At 39.6% G+C, this 18,244-nt stretch overlaps 1 protein-coding gene across 1 annotated transcript; it reads left to right on the top strand.

Moving 5' to 3' along the window:
• The first annotated feature begins 5,833 nt into the window (after positions 1-5,833).
• Positions 5,834-17,581, top strand: gnb3b (guanine nucleotide binding protein (G protein), beta polypeptide 3b). The gene is made up of 9 exons (XM_032535946.1): positions 5,834-6,095; positions 9,143-9,263; positions 10,305-10,450; positions 11,652-11,715; positions 12,492-12,648; positions 12,769-12,835; positions 13,507-13,708; positions 14,828-15,044; positions 16,576-17,581. The coding sequence occupies exons 2-9, from the start codon at positions 9,195-9,197 to the stop codon at positions 16,680-16,682; spliced, it is 1,029 nt and encodes a 342-aa protein (XP_032391837.1). The 5' UTR covers positions 5,834-6,095; positions 9,143-9,194; the 3' UTR covers positions 16,683-17,581.
• Positions 17,582-18,244: the final 663 nt, after the last annotated feature.

Here is an 18,244-nt window from a genome sequence, read left to right as displayed (position 1 = left end):
TTCTCTCAGTGAGCTTCATGAGGTAGTCCCTGAAATGGTTTCCCTTCACAGGTGGGCCTTCTCAGGGTTCATTAGTGGAATTTCTTGCCTTAGTAATGGAGTTGGGACCATCAGTTGTGTTGTGCAGATGTCAGGTTGTTACACAGCCAGCCGCCCTATTGGAAAACTGGTAGAATTCATATTATGGCCAGAACCAATCAGCTAAATAAAGAGAAACAAGTGACCATCCTTACTTTAAGAAATGAAGGTCAGTCAGTTTGGAAAATTGCAAAAACTTTGAATGTGTCTCCAAGTGCAGTCACCAAAACCATCAAGCACTACAACAAAACTGGCTCACATGCTGTTGTTGGATGAACATCAAAATATAAAGAAGCAGTGCAAAATTACACAAGTAGAACAACAGAGACATTAAAGGAACATGCACATGAAACAATACTTTTAACTTCTCACCTCTAGCTTTTTTCCTTCTAATTTTTTTTCTCACAGAATAATTCCACCAATTTTTTCTTTGCACTTCACCTATTAAAAAAACAAGTCTAAAATCTCCCACTGAGGTTTCATCTCTCTTTCATCTTCTATGTCTTCTCATCCACTTCCTTTCTTGTAGAACAAGCCAAAGGTGGAGCGGGGTATGTTGTGCCACACGGTTTGTACTCCTTCCCTCCTGAGCTCGTTACCACACAGAGTTACCAGGAAGTCAGCCATCCCTCTTGTGTCACAGGTCATAAACCCGGATTACAGGCCCACACTTAGTGAGAGAGAGAGGGAATGGAGGAAAGAAGGAACACAGGCTCTTTAGGAACTCTGACTAATAATGTCACATCAAGCAACAAACCAATGAGACGTAAAGACAGATTCAATGTTTGTCTTTTCAGACTTACTACATAGTGCTCAAATCATTTAGCTATAGTCTCCAGTAAATATCCCTTCTCTGAAAGTAGATTAAATGAATTAATAATAACAATCATGTACAACGCAAAATATGTACCCGGTTATTTAAAGATGTCTAGAAGGTGTGTTGATGATTGACATACAAAAACAGTCAGTATTTGCATTCATGCAGAGGAAATAACCACTTTAAGGGTTCACATTTTTGCATGTCTGTATTGAACATTATACATTTAAAGTTCTGCAAGTTCTCCATTTAAAGACCCTTTCCTGAATGAAATAGATGTGGGACACAATCATACATAAAAACACATTGCAGAACATGTACTGATTGGACTTTAATGTGAAAACTGTGCTTTGATAACTGCTAGAAACATGTATGATGTTGTAAGAAATAAGTCAGAAGACGTTCAGAAGGGGGTTGGACTTCAGTGCTTTGCTGGAGGAAACTTCGACTGAACACATATTTAAAAAATATTCATTAAACCTGTGCACATCCAGCCAACCAGAGCTGCGTAGCAGTGATGGGCTGCGTGATGTCAGCAGGCCTGATCTGTTGCATCAATTGCTAAAAATAGACACAATGCGAGGTAAGGCTTAATGTAAAAAGACCCCATTAGATTAGGCCATCAAACATCACCGATGATCTCAGCATGATGAGGATGTCGCTGGATTAGCAGGACATTCAGCCAATGAGGAGGAGACCTGTGGCTTAGAGGCGCAGCGTAGTAACTCTAAACTACGTTACCAGACCAGAGAGGTTCACATTTTACAAGTTATTTCATGTTTTGTTTTTGTTTTGTTGCTGTCAGCTAGAGATGAAGATGAACTTTTCTTATTGAAAGTGAGAACGTTGTCTGAAGATCATGTTAATGTTCTGACAAACGTTAGCACAGAACTGCAGAACTCATTGGTCCCATCGCCCGATCTTGTCAAACGCCCTGAGGTGTCTCACATTCAATTGTAAGTTGTATTATTACACAAAATGCGCGGCTGTCTATGACAAAGCATTCATTTTCAACAATTCAGCAAACGTGATGTGGAAATTAGATCAGTGTTAAAATATCGTCCTAATATTTAGTTTAAAAAGTATAAGTTTTATTTTACAATGCTGTGGTTTTGTGCTCTCTTTCATCTTCCTTCTGTTTAACAAGTGACCTAACAACTTATGTCAGCTTTCATTAACTTGTAACCCAAAGCAGGAAATAAAACCTCTACCTCTGAATATGTAAGTGAAGTGTCTGTGCTATCGTATAAGACAATAAGCCAAGGACTTTTTAACTGAAATAGAGGCAGGGGGACCCCCCACTACATACAGTATATTGTATAAAATTCAGTTGCATATTAAACTGGTCCTACAATAACTTGTAGGGCGGCCTAAAGCTTTTATACTCACTTTTCTTTTGCATAGAATACAAAGATATTAAAGTAACCTAATAATTGTTGCCATGATTTTATAAATCATGTTTTGATGTTGAACATACATTTGGCACAGTGAACCCTTAGGATGAACTGTATCTGTGGTTGGTTACCTTAGTGACTACCTATCCTATAACCCAGTTAGCAGTGGGGATTTCTATTTGCTAAAAATATGTTGGATTCATGTAAATACTTTTTAATTCTTGAAAAACAACTTTCAAAAATGAACAATAATTTGGATTGCCTTCTTCCCCCGAAGATCCCTGGTTTGAAACCACAGAACATGTTGGAAACTCAAAGCCCGTTCTCGTGTTGGTGAACCCACTTTGCCCAGCATTTTGGTTTCATTCAGCTTTTGGTTTTGGTCATCTGACCCCGTTTAATATTTTGGTTCACTTTCTCTTACCAACCCTGTTTCCAGAAGCATCAGGCAACAAAATATTCTCATAAATTCTACTCTACACCTCCTGCTTAGCACCTAATAACAGATGGACAAAGTCAGAGACTTACATAGAGGAGCCATTAGCAGCTGAAGAGACATATATTTCATGAATGAAATGGTGGAGACCAAAAACAGAGCTAAAATATAGAATAATGGACCCTAAATACATCAGGTGCACTCAAACACGGCTCTAAATAATGGTTACTTTTATTTGTATTTCACAACTGGATAAAGGCATGCAATTAAAGATGCCATATAGCAGAAGACTTTCGGTATTACTGTTACTGAGTAAGAGTCTGTGACAATGTATGATTTAGAAATTCCTCTCTGACGTATCATCCCGTGTTTCCTGTGTTTTGCCTGAAGTTAGAGCAACTAGATGGGTTAAATGTTTTATGATGTCACAAACAGACGACCAAATGTAATGGACCATTACCTTGAATACAATCACAGATTTCCCTGGGTTTGAACCTTACAAAGTACACACATCAGCAAAAATATATAAAATATGTCGTTTTCGTGTTTTTAATGCGGGAATGTTACACCTATACCTTTTAACTTGAAATTAATAAAACTGATGTATTAAGTTAAGAATATTAGTTGATTACACTTATGTGACATATTTATGGTTTCAATAATATGATACGATACAACATTATTGTCAATTTACACTGAAATACATTTTGCATTGCCGAGCAGCTCTACTGAAAAAAGGAGAAAAAACACAGAGATTTAGACAACAATTGCACATATAGGACGACACATCAACAGCCATGACGGGAAAAAAACATGTTTCATGATATTCTCGGATCCAGATCTTAATTGCAGCAGATTGATTTTGGTTTAGCAACAAGATAGACTGATGTGTAAAAGAGTTCTTCAGCCTGGGACGCTAAATCAGCTGTTAGAAGGCAGAAGTTGGTATTTTTAATTAAAAACATGCGTGGAGTCGGTAGAGACGCTGTGAGCGAGCCTGATGTTGTGAATATGTTACATTTCATTCTCTATAAACTCTAAAAAAAAAAAGCCTCATTCAGGCTTTGTACAAGAAAATTTTATTTTAATTTGGCATCATAATATGTTTTCCTTTTTTCCTTCCTGAGGATTTATCTGCGTGAACCTACCTTAACCCTTGGGTTGTCTTCCCGTCTTTTGTTGATGCTTTTTAATCAATGTTTTTAACTTTTTCTTGCGTTTTTGTCCCTTTTTTTCAATGTTTGTCACTTTTTTTGACGTTTTGACGCTACGTAACACTAACTTATTAACTTTAGTTTTACAGTTGTTTTTGGAATTTATGGTCAATAAACCTCATTTATAGAAAATTATCCCTAATGTTTGAGTTAGAAAAGAAGAAATTAGGAATCATTTAGACTAAAATTAAAGGAATGGATGTTGATGGATAATCAGACTGGAACATGTCAACTTTTACTTAATACTATTTCAAAATCACTTCAATTCCTCCTTTCAAACGCTATAAAATTGAACAAGACGCCCAAAAATTAATGAAAGTAGAGATTTGTACTTGCCAAAGAGCGTTGTGTGGAATCAATCATGTTATTTTGGGTAAAATAAGAACACTGATATAGGAAAACGTGTCAATTTGACCCGAGGATAACATGACGGTTAAACCAATCCTCGTACTCTGTGGAGCCTTTTCCTTATCCATCTACTCTCACGTCATCGAAGTGAATGGAGCAATTGTTAGAAAATGTATTAATTCTTACGTGTCTCATTGAACCTTTAGGACAATGTGACCTGAACCCTGCTTCGTGTCGCTTTGTTCTCCGAGATCATGTAACTTCTTTCAGAATCAACTGGTGAACAGAGGTGAAGCCGGTAGGTGATGGGATACGAACCACAAAACAGCTGTGATCATATTGTATCAGAATAAGTGAACTGTTGCCAGATCAGCATGCTGCATTAGATCATATTTCAGCCCAAACCTTCATCTTTTAGCCTGCTATTGTGTCATTGAATAAGAGACGTGATATCTCCCAGCTCCAGCACGTTGCTGTGTAGCTGATCCTGACCTCTGACTTCCCCATGTAGGTAACATTATTAGCCATGTGGGGTCCCGAACCATCCACCTTCCCTAGTAGAAAATCGGAAAATCTCACAAGTCACAAGTCAGATTACAGGATGCTAAGGTGTGGGGCGGACCAAAGAGATCATCTCTCATTGGAGACCAATACCTGCTCCACATCCTGTCATGGATCGCCCGAAACACCTCCTTCCTGTCCTGCTTCACTCTCTGCCTCTCATTATTATTTCAAATGTACAGATGATATGGTAAGTGAAAAAAAACAGATGAACAGGTGAATTTTTTTAACTTGCAAAACTCGGGTTGCGTTTGACTCCTGATCCACTTGTCGTCCTTGCCGTCTCTGTGTGTCAGGTATGACGCATGTTCAGCCTGACCTGTTCTAATTCCCTAACGAGATTGCCCATCCCCGGATATCCCATTAGATCCTGATTAACCGGGCTCAGCTCATTAGCTCTGACAAACTAATTCGCCCATGTCAACCTCTGGCCCAGACTATCCATCCTCGCTCCTGCATCCTGAAAGAAAACATGCACTGCAATGCCAGGAGTCAGAATACAATGTCACCTCTGTGTTGTCACAGCACACTGGGGACTTAAAAAAATCAAAGTGTCATATTTATGAATCGGAGATTGCAGATGATTCATCATGCTCCCTTAAAACAATTCAAAGACGATGTAATTAGGCTCATGTTTACTTTACTCTGGCTCTTAGTTTGCTGTCATTGCACCTGGAACGCATTCAAACTGGTTGCTCAAAGCACAAAACAACAGCGTGTTGTTTCATATTTAGTTAGGTGCATGGCTGATGTGTCGGTTTCCTTCCCTAAGTGCATAATTTTCAGGGGCAACAGGTGTAATTTCTTTTCAAACCTCCACAATTCTTTTCTCCCCGCTCATATTCTCACATTTCACCTCCACCTGTTCCCTTTCGCTACTTCTTTTATTTCTTCTCCTGATCTTGTCTTTTGACCTCATGACCCCATTTTCTTTCCTCCAATCGGTTTACCATCTCTCACCGTGCTCCCTCTAAATTTCTCTCTCCTTCTCCTTCCCTCTCTATTTCCATCTTTGAGCTTTATCCCTTCATCCCTTATCTCCTTCATCCCCTCCAATCCTCATCTGTTCTTCGCCGTGGAGGAAGGGACAGAGAAAGAGAGAGTTTCTCGCAAGTAAGCTGCTGTCAGTCTGCCGGGGGAGAGCGTCAGAGGAGCCAGGTTGTGCACCCTGGGATTGTGGGATCTACTGGGACCAGGAGCTGCACATTTGCAGAAGAAGAGAAGGAACCACGTTGTGTGTGGAACAGGTGAGTTTCTTCTTTTATTCTTGTGTAGTTGGGCCCTCTCCAGCGGCTTCCTCTGCTGTTGGAGAACGTTTGGCGCTGCGCTGAAACGCTCGGGAGCACGAATCATCTTACTCTGTTTTATTTATTTTTTTAAAGGAAAAAAAGGAAGTGGACATTTTCTTCATTGTGCAACACAGGAAACTGATGGAGAACTTGTTGTATATTTTTGGCAGATTTCTGCACATTGCTGCCTGCAAACCATGAAATATATATATAGCTGCATACATAGCTGCAGCTGCCATTTGAGCATTTACAGCAATTTTTTTGGAGAAGTATAAGTTTTCTCCCAATGTTGACTTCTGAGCTGTTTTGAAACTATTTTTTATTCTTTCTAGTTTTATTTTTCATGCAAGAAGGCTTCTCCACTCAACAGGCTCCTTAGCGTTTTCTTAAATCTGTTTCTTGCGGGTAGAAGTTTTAGTTCTTCCACGTACGTTTGCATCCAAAGTGATGATTCCTTAAACCCTTTGAAGGTGATCTTTGGATTGAAGGGAAGCTGCCTGAGAGGATTGGTGCCTCAGGTGAGGCAGCGGTAAGCTGCCGCCTGATCCACCACACAAGGCCGAACTCATCCAGCTCACTCAATTGGCAGATTTCTGCACCGCAGGATAGATTGATGTTGTTTCTAACAGACACAAACACATTTTCAGTAGTTTGTTTTTTGGAATTCTGATGTTTTTTAGTTTTAGAACATATTTTCACTTGAGAGTGGAGGCATCTATGTGTACAACGCACCATCTTTCCCATCAAATAACAGAAGGGGAGAGTAGAGGAGGAGCTGCTCGAGTTTGACTTTGACAGACCCCCCCCACTCTCTCTCTCTCTCTCTCTCTCTCTCTCTCTCTCTCTCTCTCTCTCTCTCTCTCTCTCTCTCTCTCTCTCTCTCTCTCTCTCTGATCCCGAGGTAAAGAGCAGTCAGTAATCGGATGACGGGAGATTTGACCGGTAAAGCTTCCCTTAAGATCTCCGGCCCAGGATTTAAAGTCCTGTGGCAACCCACTACAACACTTGTGCTCTTCAACTCATCTGTTGAAATGATCTTTTGATTTTATTGTGCAACACACATCCTGTATGTAGGGCTGCGACTTTCCATTCGCAATTAACCTTTTGATTGATTTTGCCATTTCTTTAAGTGTTCAGTGAAAGAAAGGTCAGAAAACAGTAGAAAATGCCATCACAATTCGCCAAAGTGGCATGTTATAGTTGCTTGTTTTGTCCACTGAAGATTTAAAAACATAAACCAATCAAATGTAGGATGATATCAAACAGAGACAAGCTGCACATCCTCACATTTGAGAAAGCTGCATGAAAACTAAATTTGATGACGTTTTCAAATCCTCATTTTCTCTGAAAGTTCAAATTTCTCCCCATTAAATCACATCTTTATGTGTAAATTAGTAATATAAATGAACATCATAATGCAACAAAAGGGTTGATCACTAAGTTAACAACTGGTTGAAGTTCCTTGTTTATTTTCAGTAACAAAACAAATTCCTCTTTGCATTTTGTCAACCATGCATGCACGTCCTTAAATGATGCTCTAGTCATTTTCCCCATTCAGCATCAACAGTCATCCTGAGTGGAGAGTTTAAATCAAGTTGCTTTGCCAATGAGCAGAATTGTGCATGGATGCTGTTGGGGATGAAAAGGTTAGACATCAGTATCCTGTTAGAGAGTATCAGGCACTGAAGTTCTGCACACAGGACTTGAAATGAAAATGAAGTAAAGAAACCAGTCAGCCAGGAAAGACAGTGAGGGCATTTAAAGGTGCCCTGCCACGCGCATTTCATTACTTTTTGGTAAAGTTCAACCATGGACTCTGTAACCTCAGTTACCTTGTTTTAACCAATTCTAGCGTGGTACAGAAAGCCTGCAGCTCGATTTGGGTCAGTTCTCATTAATATTTAATGAGCCAAGCTGCTTGACTCTGATTGGCTAATAAGCTATCCACTGAGAGCCTGGCTATCAGCATCCTTTACCCATGAATGGTAATAAGCTCAGGCAGCATGATGTCAGACTGACTAGCTTCTGTAATTGGTCTGATTTCTCCTCTTATTTCTCTCCAGTGGCTAGAGCTGACCGAGGAGGTGACAGTTCATCTTCACATTCACCACATAACACACACACATATGGACCGGACATATTTAAAAAAAATGCAAGTAAAAACGGTTTTGTGTGGCAGGGGACCTTTTTAATGGGATGAGGAATACAGTCCAAAAGAGTTGACCTCACATGTTAATTACCAAACAAACACCAATCATCATCAATGTTGAATATAATGTGAATAACGATGGACAAAAAACTTGCTTTAGATCTCCCGAAATGAGAGTCACTGGTCACAGGTTCTTTGAGATAAAGAACATGAAGCGTAATGTCAGATTCAGTTAAGAAAAGTGAATGTTGGATTAATCTATATTGAACATTAAAGCCCAGCTGCGTAACTCAGACATCTTCTCGACACAGTTCAGGGAACTGTTCACACACATTAAGAAAAGTCTAAATTAGGTTTTAGCGCTGACGGCTTTTCACTTCCTTCCCTTCTTTTGCTTTTGTCCTTCGCAACGGGTGTTCGTCTCTTCTTTTTCCTAATCCTGTCTCTGCTACATCTATACTTTAGCTAGTCTGTGTGCAATCTTTCCTTACTGTTTCTTTTATTTCTTTCCTACATGTTCATCTTCCCCTCCCTTCACACTCTGTACCGTACATCATAGCTAGACCAGCGTGAGAGCTAACAACGGTGTTACAACTTTGGGTTTAGGGAGAGATTAAACCTGTCGGGTATGTGTCTGATTGTTGCTCCAGATTTGATGTTGTAACAGCAACCCATGTGTTCCACATCCATAGTAACCCTCTGCTGAACCTGCACTGTATCCTACAGCAGTCGGGGAACACAGTGTTACCCCAGAGGCATTCCTTCCTGCAGGGTACTTTACAGAACTAACACATTGCATTGTCTTCTCTTCTTCTGTACTCCCGTCCTCTCTCCTCGTCCCTCCTTCCTGTTTCAGAGAGACAGTTTTCTTCTTTCCGTCACAGTAACATCCCCGAGCAAACGTCGCCATGGCAGCTGAGAAAGCTGAAATGGATGCCCTGAAAAAGGAGTGCGATGGCCTCCGCACAAAGATTGAGGTGAGCAACTTCCTGAGAAGGTGAAACACACACATCAGCCCTTCCTGAGAAGGTGAAACACACACATCAGTCCTTCCTGATGAAGGTGAAACACACACATCAGCCCTTCCTGATGAAGGTGAAACACACACATCAGTCCTTCCTGATGAAGGTGAAACACACACATCAGAGCATCCTGATGAAGGTGAAATACACACATCAGTCCTTCCGGATGAAGGTGAAACACACACATCAGTCCTTCCTGATGAAGGTGAAACACACACATCAGAGCATCCTGATGAAGGTGGTTCAAATCTATTCGAGCATTGGGACACCCTGGATGCACCAAACACGGTGTTGCCAACGAGTTTTAATACGGGTGTATTGTCTTGATAGATTGTTGTCAAACCATAAAGACACTGTTTCTAAATTCAAAATCACCAAAATTGGAGATACATGTGACAATGAGTAAAATACGTGGTGTGTGTGTGTTTGTGTGTGTGTGTGTGTGTGTGTGTGTGTGTGTGTATATATATATATATATATATATATATATATATATATAAATGAAAGTCCTATCTTTTTAATCTGGTTTTTAATTTGAAGTAATATCATCACCTAAACTTTTAATTTGGATTATTTTCATCCCTTGTGTTTATTTCATTTATATTTTCAGTTGTATTTTTTCTTTAACTATGTATCATTTTAATGTTGTTTTTTTTTGTCATGCAAAGTTATATTTATTGTACATTTTTGATTTTGTTTTTTTTGTATGTGTTCAATGTCGGTGTGTGAGGCCCTTTGGGCTGCACGTTTGTATGTAAACTGCTGTCACTTCCACTACTTATCCTCATGCCTTTTAAATTTGAAGTTTAACACCTACACATCTTTTAACGTGTCATCTCTTAATTGAGCCTGCATTACATAATACATAATTAATAAACTCAACTCCAAACTGCATGTTGGGAGGAAGTCTAGGTGGAATCTACCTTCCTTGCTCTGTTCTTTTCTCTCTTCCTCTCGTCAACGTGTAATTTGTTAAATTCCCCGTGTGACCACCAGGCGGCCCGTAAGGCTGTGAATGACGGCTCCATGGCAACAGCAGCAGGAGCGGCGTCCGATGTGGGCCGAGTCCAGCTAAAGCTCAGGAAGAACCTCAAGGGTCACTTGGCTAAGATCTACTCGCTGCACTGGTCTGCAGACTCCAGGTGAGGACGAGAGGGAGGACAGGAGACTGTCTTCCACCACACATCAGTTTTAAAAAGACTTTTCCAATGCACAGACACAACATTAACAGTGGCAGTGTTCAAGTGTCCCAGTAAACCATGATAGGGTCATAGTGAGCCAGCATGCACAACACCAGGACCCTGAAACTCAGGCTTTAACCCACGTCTTGTCTTCCATCCTGGTTTTCTGGGTAAAAATCTTTTTTGGTCTTGGTTTGTCGCTTTTCCCTGATGTTTTAGTCACTTTTTTCTGGGCTTTTCCAACTTTCTTTTATAAAATAAAATTCAAATGCTATTATATTGAATAAAACACCCAAATTGGATGAAAGTAATGAACTGATCAAATGTTTCACTTGGAACTAGCCATATTATTTGTTTTGTGACAATTTGGTTGAAAGAAACACAAATTTGTGAAACTTTTTGAAAATGGGTCAACATGAGGGTTAAAAACGTCAATATTTCTCCAAAGTCAGAAATGATCTGAACGGTTAAGTTAAATATCTGTGGAAGTCCTTCCATTCCCCATTTTGGACCGACACAGAATTAAAGAAAGAAAAAAGAAAGAAGGAAAGAACTTTTGTCATAATACTACATTTTCTTTTCACTTATTGGACTGGATCGCTACAGACTGGAATGGGTAGGTTTAATGTGGACGCTTCAGAAAAGCTGCACTCGACTGTAAACCATGTCTCTTCACTGTATTCATTCACCTGTCAGTTAGAGACCGTCCAGCCCCCCAACAAAAAGACCCACATAAGTTGTTTGTTCAAGCAGAAATTACGACTTGTATTTACAGTAATAACTGGTGGCCAAAGTAGAAAGAAAGCTGAGAGGAAGATAACAAATTACAACAGCGACAACATTATTGAAAGTTACGTTGTCTGGCTGAGATATGAAGTTGTGTTTCATTGCCACCTTAGGGGTGCCAAATTATTAAATGCTTCTGTGCATCATTGATTTGAGGACTTCTTGGTAAGATTATTTTTGTAAGTTGGTCTCCAAAAACATGTATGGAGCTTAAAATCCAACATACAAAAATGTAAGAATGTAAGTGTCCAATTATTAAGACAAGATTGACTTTATTGATGATGAAGAGCAGTACCGCCTGCAACACTCAGTCTCTGAGACTCTGACCCACAACGTTGTCTTCATTAAAATAATAATAGTAATGATTTCTACACAGGTCAATGGTCAGTGCATCACAGGATGGAAAGCTCCTCGTCTGGGACAGCTACACAGGGAACAAGGTGAGATCACATCATCTGTAAAAAACGCGAAATTCACAGGACATATCTGGCAGCAGTTGTCAAGTTCACTCACTGATTCTATACTCAGAGAGAGATCAATGAGGGGAACCCCCGTATTTACAATGACATGTACTCAATTACATAGACAAAAAAAGGGGAAGATTTCAGAAAATTTAAGCAAAACCATCATAGAAAGCATCTAAAGCCTTCAGAAAAACGGATATCTGAATAACAAACAAGTAACTTAGTGTTAGTGCTTTGTTTTCATTAACAGAAACAATAATGTAACTGTAAAATAAACCCAGTGAGTGGCTGTGCATAATGGCTACTGTAATTTTATTCAGTATACTGGACGTTGGTAATTATTGTGATCAGCTCAATGATAACCAGGGCCATTCGTAATTTGGCAGAATTTCCCCCTCAGATGTTAAACAAATTAAAATAAAACTTTGAATGTTAACACATCTCCACCCGAGCAGAAGAACAGCTTCTGGAGAATCTAGAGAGGAGCAAAGCTGGGGAAGAAATCTGCAGATTCTGTGTGGGTTTGATGATTACTGTGATTTCCGATTGAATACTCAGTATTCTACATGTATGTAGATATATACAACAATTTACTGTGCACAAACACGGTCAATTACTATGGATTTCTTAGTTTTTTTGTGTTTTTTTTACAGAGTTCAGCCTTTAAAGACTGGTTCCCAATGCAGGTGGTGCCCTTATATGTGAAGGAGGCTGTAAATCAACTAAAAACCAATTAAATTTCCATTTCCCAGTTGGTTGCTGTCCCACTAAAGTCTGCTTGGGTGATGAGCGTTGCCTTCGCCCCCTCTGGTAACCTGGTGGCCAGCGGCGGTCTGGATAACATGTGCACAGTGTACAACATCAAGGCTGCCAGCCCCAAGACCCTCAGGGAGCTGGACGCACACACAGGTGAGGATGACTGAAATCATGCACTAAGGGAAACATCCAAATGAAAGATTGCGTTACATAAAAGAATGAACATGAATGAGTTGATGTGCGGTTGGAATGAGATGTTCATTTCCCACCCAGGTTACCTGTCTTGCGCTCGTTTCCTTAGCGACAGTGAGATCCTCACAGCCTCCGGCGACACCACCTGGTGAGTTTATCGATCATCGATCCTTGTTAGCTGGAAACATCTGCGAAATGTCTTCTTTTTTTTCAAATATGTCACAAATTCAAAATCACCAACATTGGAGATACCTGTGAAAATAGGTAAAGTGTGTGTGTGTGTGTGTGTGTGTGTGTGTGTGTGTGTGTGTGTGTGTGTGTGTGTGTGTGTGTCAATAATATATTATTGAAGGAATTGTTCAAACAGGGGTTGTACAGGATAACAACACAAAAGTCTTCCCTCGGGGTTTAACATTACGAGCCATAAAGGCCCAAGTTACCCCAGCCGAAGAAAAGATAAATAGAAAATTAAAGTAAAATGAAAATAACTACGAATAAGTAAAAACGCCAGCAGAGAGGAAAAATGAAATAGTGACAGTCAACATAGTGCACAGGGCAAATTGAGAGAAAAAGAGAAGAGAGAAGCTGCACAGTCATGTTTTAAATCCCAAACTGTTGCCCTGGCTGTGGCTATTTCCTGACAACTCAAATCCAGGTCAGATATGAAACAAACCCAACGAAAATCTACTAAAAACTGGCATTTATAAATGGATATTCACGGAAAAAAAGAAAGACCCAACAATGATTAGACCCAAATGTGTTTGATCCTTTTTGTTCGGTCCTTGCACCCCTGACGCTCCTCCTCCCTGTCCCCTCCAGCTGTCTGTGGGACCTGGAGACCGGCAAGCAGAAGATCATCTTCACCAACCACATTGGAGACTGCATGTCGCTGGCTCTCTCCGCCGACATGAACACCTTCATCTCCGGAGCCTGCGACTCTCTGGCCAAGCTGTGGGACCTGAGGGAAGGGGCCTGCAAGCAGACCTTCTCCGGACACACCAGCGACATCAACGCCATCTCTGTGAGCACGGCTTTAAATTCACTTTATTCACCAACCAACATGGCTGGTTAGTTACCAGCCATTCAGATTTTTCACAAGCCACATTTTCTTCGGGGGAAATAAAACAGAATTTGAGTGCTGAATACATTTAAACATCAATTTTTCTTTAAATTGGTTGCACATGGGTTGATATTACTCAATATGTTGACTTAGTATCTGAATATATTGACTTAATAGCTCAAATATTGACTTAGTATTACAATATATTGAGTTAATATCACAGACTATTGACTTAGAATCTCAACTTATTGACTAATTATCTCAGATATTGACTTTGTCTCACAATTTACTGACTTAATATCTCAAATATTGACTTAGTATCTGAATATATTGACTCAATAGCTCAACTGTTGACTTAGTATTACAATATATTGAGTTAATGTTTCAAAGTATTGACTTAGAATCTCAACATATTGACTTTACTCAAAATATTTACTTGGTATCTCAGAATAATCACTAAGGATCCCAAAGTAATGATACACTTTAAAACATTGACTTATAATCTTGATTTATTGACCAAAACTGTGCGTTTGCAAGCCAAACACACACACATAAATCTACACACATAAAGTTAACATACAATTCACAGTAACTTACTGGCAACGATTGGCCGGCAAGTTACTGTTAATTCTTTTTACAGTAAAAGTACCATACTTCCTTTCACAATATTATATGTATTCACTATAAAATACAAAACAATTAAACACAACATTAGATAAAAAAAGTAAAAACACAGTACTTTACTATTTACAGTTCTATAGTGGCTATGTTGTGATTTTTTACAGTAATGCTTAGACTACAGTGATGTTGTCATGTCGACAAGGTTGTCATGTAACTTTACAACATTCTACTGTAAAAATCATGTAACTTTTATTCTTGTGTTTTATCTGTTTTTGTTTTTATTTTTTTAACTGTTTTTGTGTACAAAGCACTTTGAATTGCCCTGTTGCTGAAATGCGCTCTACAAGTAAAGCTGCCTTGCCCAAAAAAAAAGACAGTAACATTCACACAAGCTTCTTCTTCTCCTTTTTCTTCTTCTTCTTCTTCTTCTTCTTCTTCTTCTTCTTCTTCTTCTCTCAGTACATGCCCAACGGACACTGCATCATCACAGGCTCCGACGACTGCGCCTGCAAGATGTACGACCTGCGCTCCGACCAGGAGGTGATGGACTACATGGACCCCAACCTCAACTCGGGCGTCACGTCCGTGGCGCTCTCCAACTCGGGCCGCCTCATCTTCGCCGGCTACGACGACTTCAACTGCCACATCTGGGACTCGCTGAAGGGAGAGAAAGTTGGTGAGTGTTTCAAAATGAAAGTTATTTATTTATTAATTTATTTTATTAAATTCAGGACAATGCACATTGATGAACATGCACAACGGTACATGTAAATGAGCCAGATTGTAGCCCGAGGGCTAATTTCCATCCGCAGTCCAATGGGAAGGTTGGAGTTACAGCAACAACAAAAAAAAAAAAAATAAGACACAGGATAGTAGCATTTAGTATATAAAAAACAAGAAGAAGAAAAAGAGAAGAAGAAAAAAGATAAAACAGAAGAATTCATTAGTAGAAAAATGGAAACACAAGTTACCAACAACTATGAAGATAAATGAGATCAGACAGGTGATGTGATCAGGTGATTGATAGTCTCTTCTTTCTCTCCTTTCCCCTCCCTCTCTCCTGTGTCCTTTCCTTTCCTCTCATCTTGTCTTCTTTCCTTTCCTCATTCCTCATGCTGTTCCCTCCCCTCTTCTCTCCTTTTCTCTTTTCCTTTTCCTCCTCCTCCTCCTGTTTTTTCCTTCACTTTCATGCCGTCCTTTTTCATTCCTTCACCTGTTTCCTTTCCTCTCCCATTGCCTCCTCTTCTTTCCTATTCTTTCCTTTTCTTTCCTCTCCTCTCCTACCCTGTCAATCTTTCGCTTTCTTCCTTCACCATGATCTCAACTCCCCTTTTCTTTCCTTCCCTGTCGTTTTCCTACTATCCTTCGACGCACTACATCTCCTCGTCTTTCCATTCCTTCTATTTCTTTTTCATTCCTTCACCTGTTTCCTTTCCTCTCCCCTTGCCTCCTCTTCTTTCCTTTCCTATCCTCTTCTTTCCTATCAATCTTTCGCTTTCTTCCTTTTCCATGTTCTCAACTCCCCTCTTCTTTCCTTTTCTTTTCTCTTCTTCCCTCTCGTTTCATTCTGTCTTTTTGTTGCTTTTCCTATCCTTTTCATTCTGTCCTTTCCACACTACCTCTCCTCCTCTTTCCATCGCTTTTATTTCTTTTCTATATTCTTTCAATTATTTATCTTTACCTTTCATACCGTCCTTTTCCATTCCCTCATCTGTTCCTTTTTCCTCCTTTCCTTTCCTTTCAATCTTTCCTTTTCTTTCGTCCTTTCTTTACCCGTCTTTCTTTCTTTTCCATGCTCTTTACTCCGCTCTTCTTTCCTTTTCGTTTCTCTCCTCCCTTCTTATTTCTTTCTGTTTTTGTGCTTTTCCTCTCCTTTCATTTCTTTCTTTTGCATCTCTCTTCCTTGTATTTCTTTTCTATATTCTTTTAATTATTCTACCATCCTTTTCCATTCCCTCATCTGTTTCTTTTTCCTCCTCTCCTTCCCTTTCAATCTTTCCTTTTCTTTCGTCCTTTCTTTACCCTTCTTTCTTTCTTTTCCATGCTCTTTACTCCGCTCCATTTCTATCTGTGTTTTTGTGCTTTTCCTCTCCTTTCATTCCTTTCCTATTGCCTACTGTCTCTCCTTTCTTTCCTTTCCTGTTTTCCTTTACCCTCTCCTCCTCTCCTCCTCTCCCCCTCTCCTCCTCTCCCCCTCTCCTCCCCAGGTGTGCTGTCCGGCCATGACAACAGGGTGAGCTGCACCGGCGTCCCCGCCGACGGGATGGGCGTCTGCACCGGATCCTGGGACAGCTTCCTCAAACTGTGGAACTGAGGCGTCCTGGCCGAGGAAAGCACCAGGCGAGGGAGAGGAGGAAGAGGAGGAAAGGGGGAGGAAGAGGGGGAATATAGGGAGGAGGAGACGAGGGGACCTCTCTTTCTCTCCCCCTTCCTACTTCTTCCTCATTCATGCAAAACACGAGAGGCTGCGAATGAGTCACGTTGTGTAAATGGCATCAGGGAAACAGCGCATGATGCGTCCCGCTGTGTGTACGAGAGAGTTTTATTGTTGTCAGGATGATTTAAAACACTTTAAAATATAAAAGAAAGATTTAAAAAAAAAAAAATAGCACATTATTCAGAATGATTACCAAGCAGAAAATAAGCTCTTGTTGAGAATGTCAATGAAACACAAATAGATTTTTGACAATACAAAAAGAGAAAGAACACTTGAATAATGAAAATATGACTGTAGGATTACAGATTTATTTTTATTGTCTTTGACCTATAAAAGAGCCCTGCACTTATATAGATGAAAGATTGGCATGTACTGTACATTTATTTGTATTTTATAGTTTTAACACATTAGGAGGAAGAGTCGATGTACAGCGTCTTTATTTTTTCTTCATTTTATTTCTGGGGCTGCACATATCCAGAGTGTGTGTGTGTGTATGGTATAGAGAAGCCATCTTGGCTCCCCCTGCTAACAACCAGCAGGGCTTTTGATCCAAGATGGCCGCCGCTGTTTCACGGTGAAAATTTGACGCCCCAGTGCCCAGAAGAAGAAAGGCTGGAAGCTGGAAGCTGACCTGGGAAAACCCTCTGTGCTGACCTGGAAACTCCATTTTACTCCCCTGGGCTTAGCTGCATTTTGCACTTGTGCAGTTCCTCTGTAAAAAGACCAAATGTTTGTTGAAAATCTTTCTAATAAACATAGATATCTGCATTAACACCCTGTCAGAGTCTCTGTGTTTGTGTATGTTAAGGGCCCTTAACTCTTGTGTTTTCAAAGATTTTAATATCAGAAATATGGGTTTCTTTCAACCAAATTGTCCACAAATAACATGGATGTACGTTGTATAGAACCCACACAATATTCATAAAAAATAACGATTATTTACATTATATTTTGGGTGTTTTACTAGCATTTCCAAAATGTTTAAATGGTTTCAAAACTGGGTCCTGTCTGTGATCCACTCAACATCAGTCCAAATAAAATAATTCATAATTTCTGTTTTTTTTTAACCCTTGTGTTTTAACCCCGTTAAAATTGAAGACCAACACATTTTCTTATGTTTTTGCACCATTTTTTGAATGTTTTTCACTTTTTTGACATTTTCAACACTACGTAACACTAACTTATTTTTGGAATTCATGGTCAGTAAACCTCATTCATAGGAAAATATACCTAATGTTTGAGTTAGAAAAGCAGAAATTAGGAATTATTGAGACTAAAATTAAAGGAATGGATGTTGATGATAATCACAGACTGGAATATGTCAACTTTTACTCAATACTATTTCACAAACACTTCAAATTGTTTTCAAATGCTATAAAATTGAATAAGACCCAAAATTAATGAAAGTAGAGATTTGTACTTGGCAAAGAGCGTTGGGT

Source organism: Etheostoma spectabile, chromosome 14 (genome assembly GCF_008692095.1).
Source record: "Etheostoma spectabile isolate EspeVRDwgs_2016 chromosome 14, UIUC_Espe_1.0, whole genome shotgun sequence".
NCBI lineage: Eukaryota > Metazoa > Chordata > Actinopteri > Perciformes > Percidae > Etheostoma > Etheostoma spectabile.
This window is presented reverse-complemented; position numbering and strand designations above follow the sequence as displayed.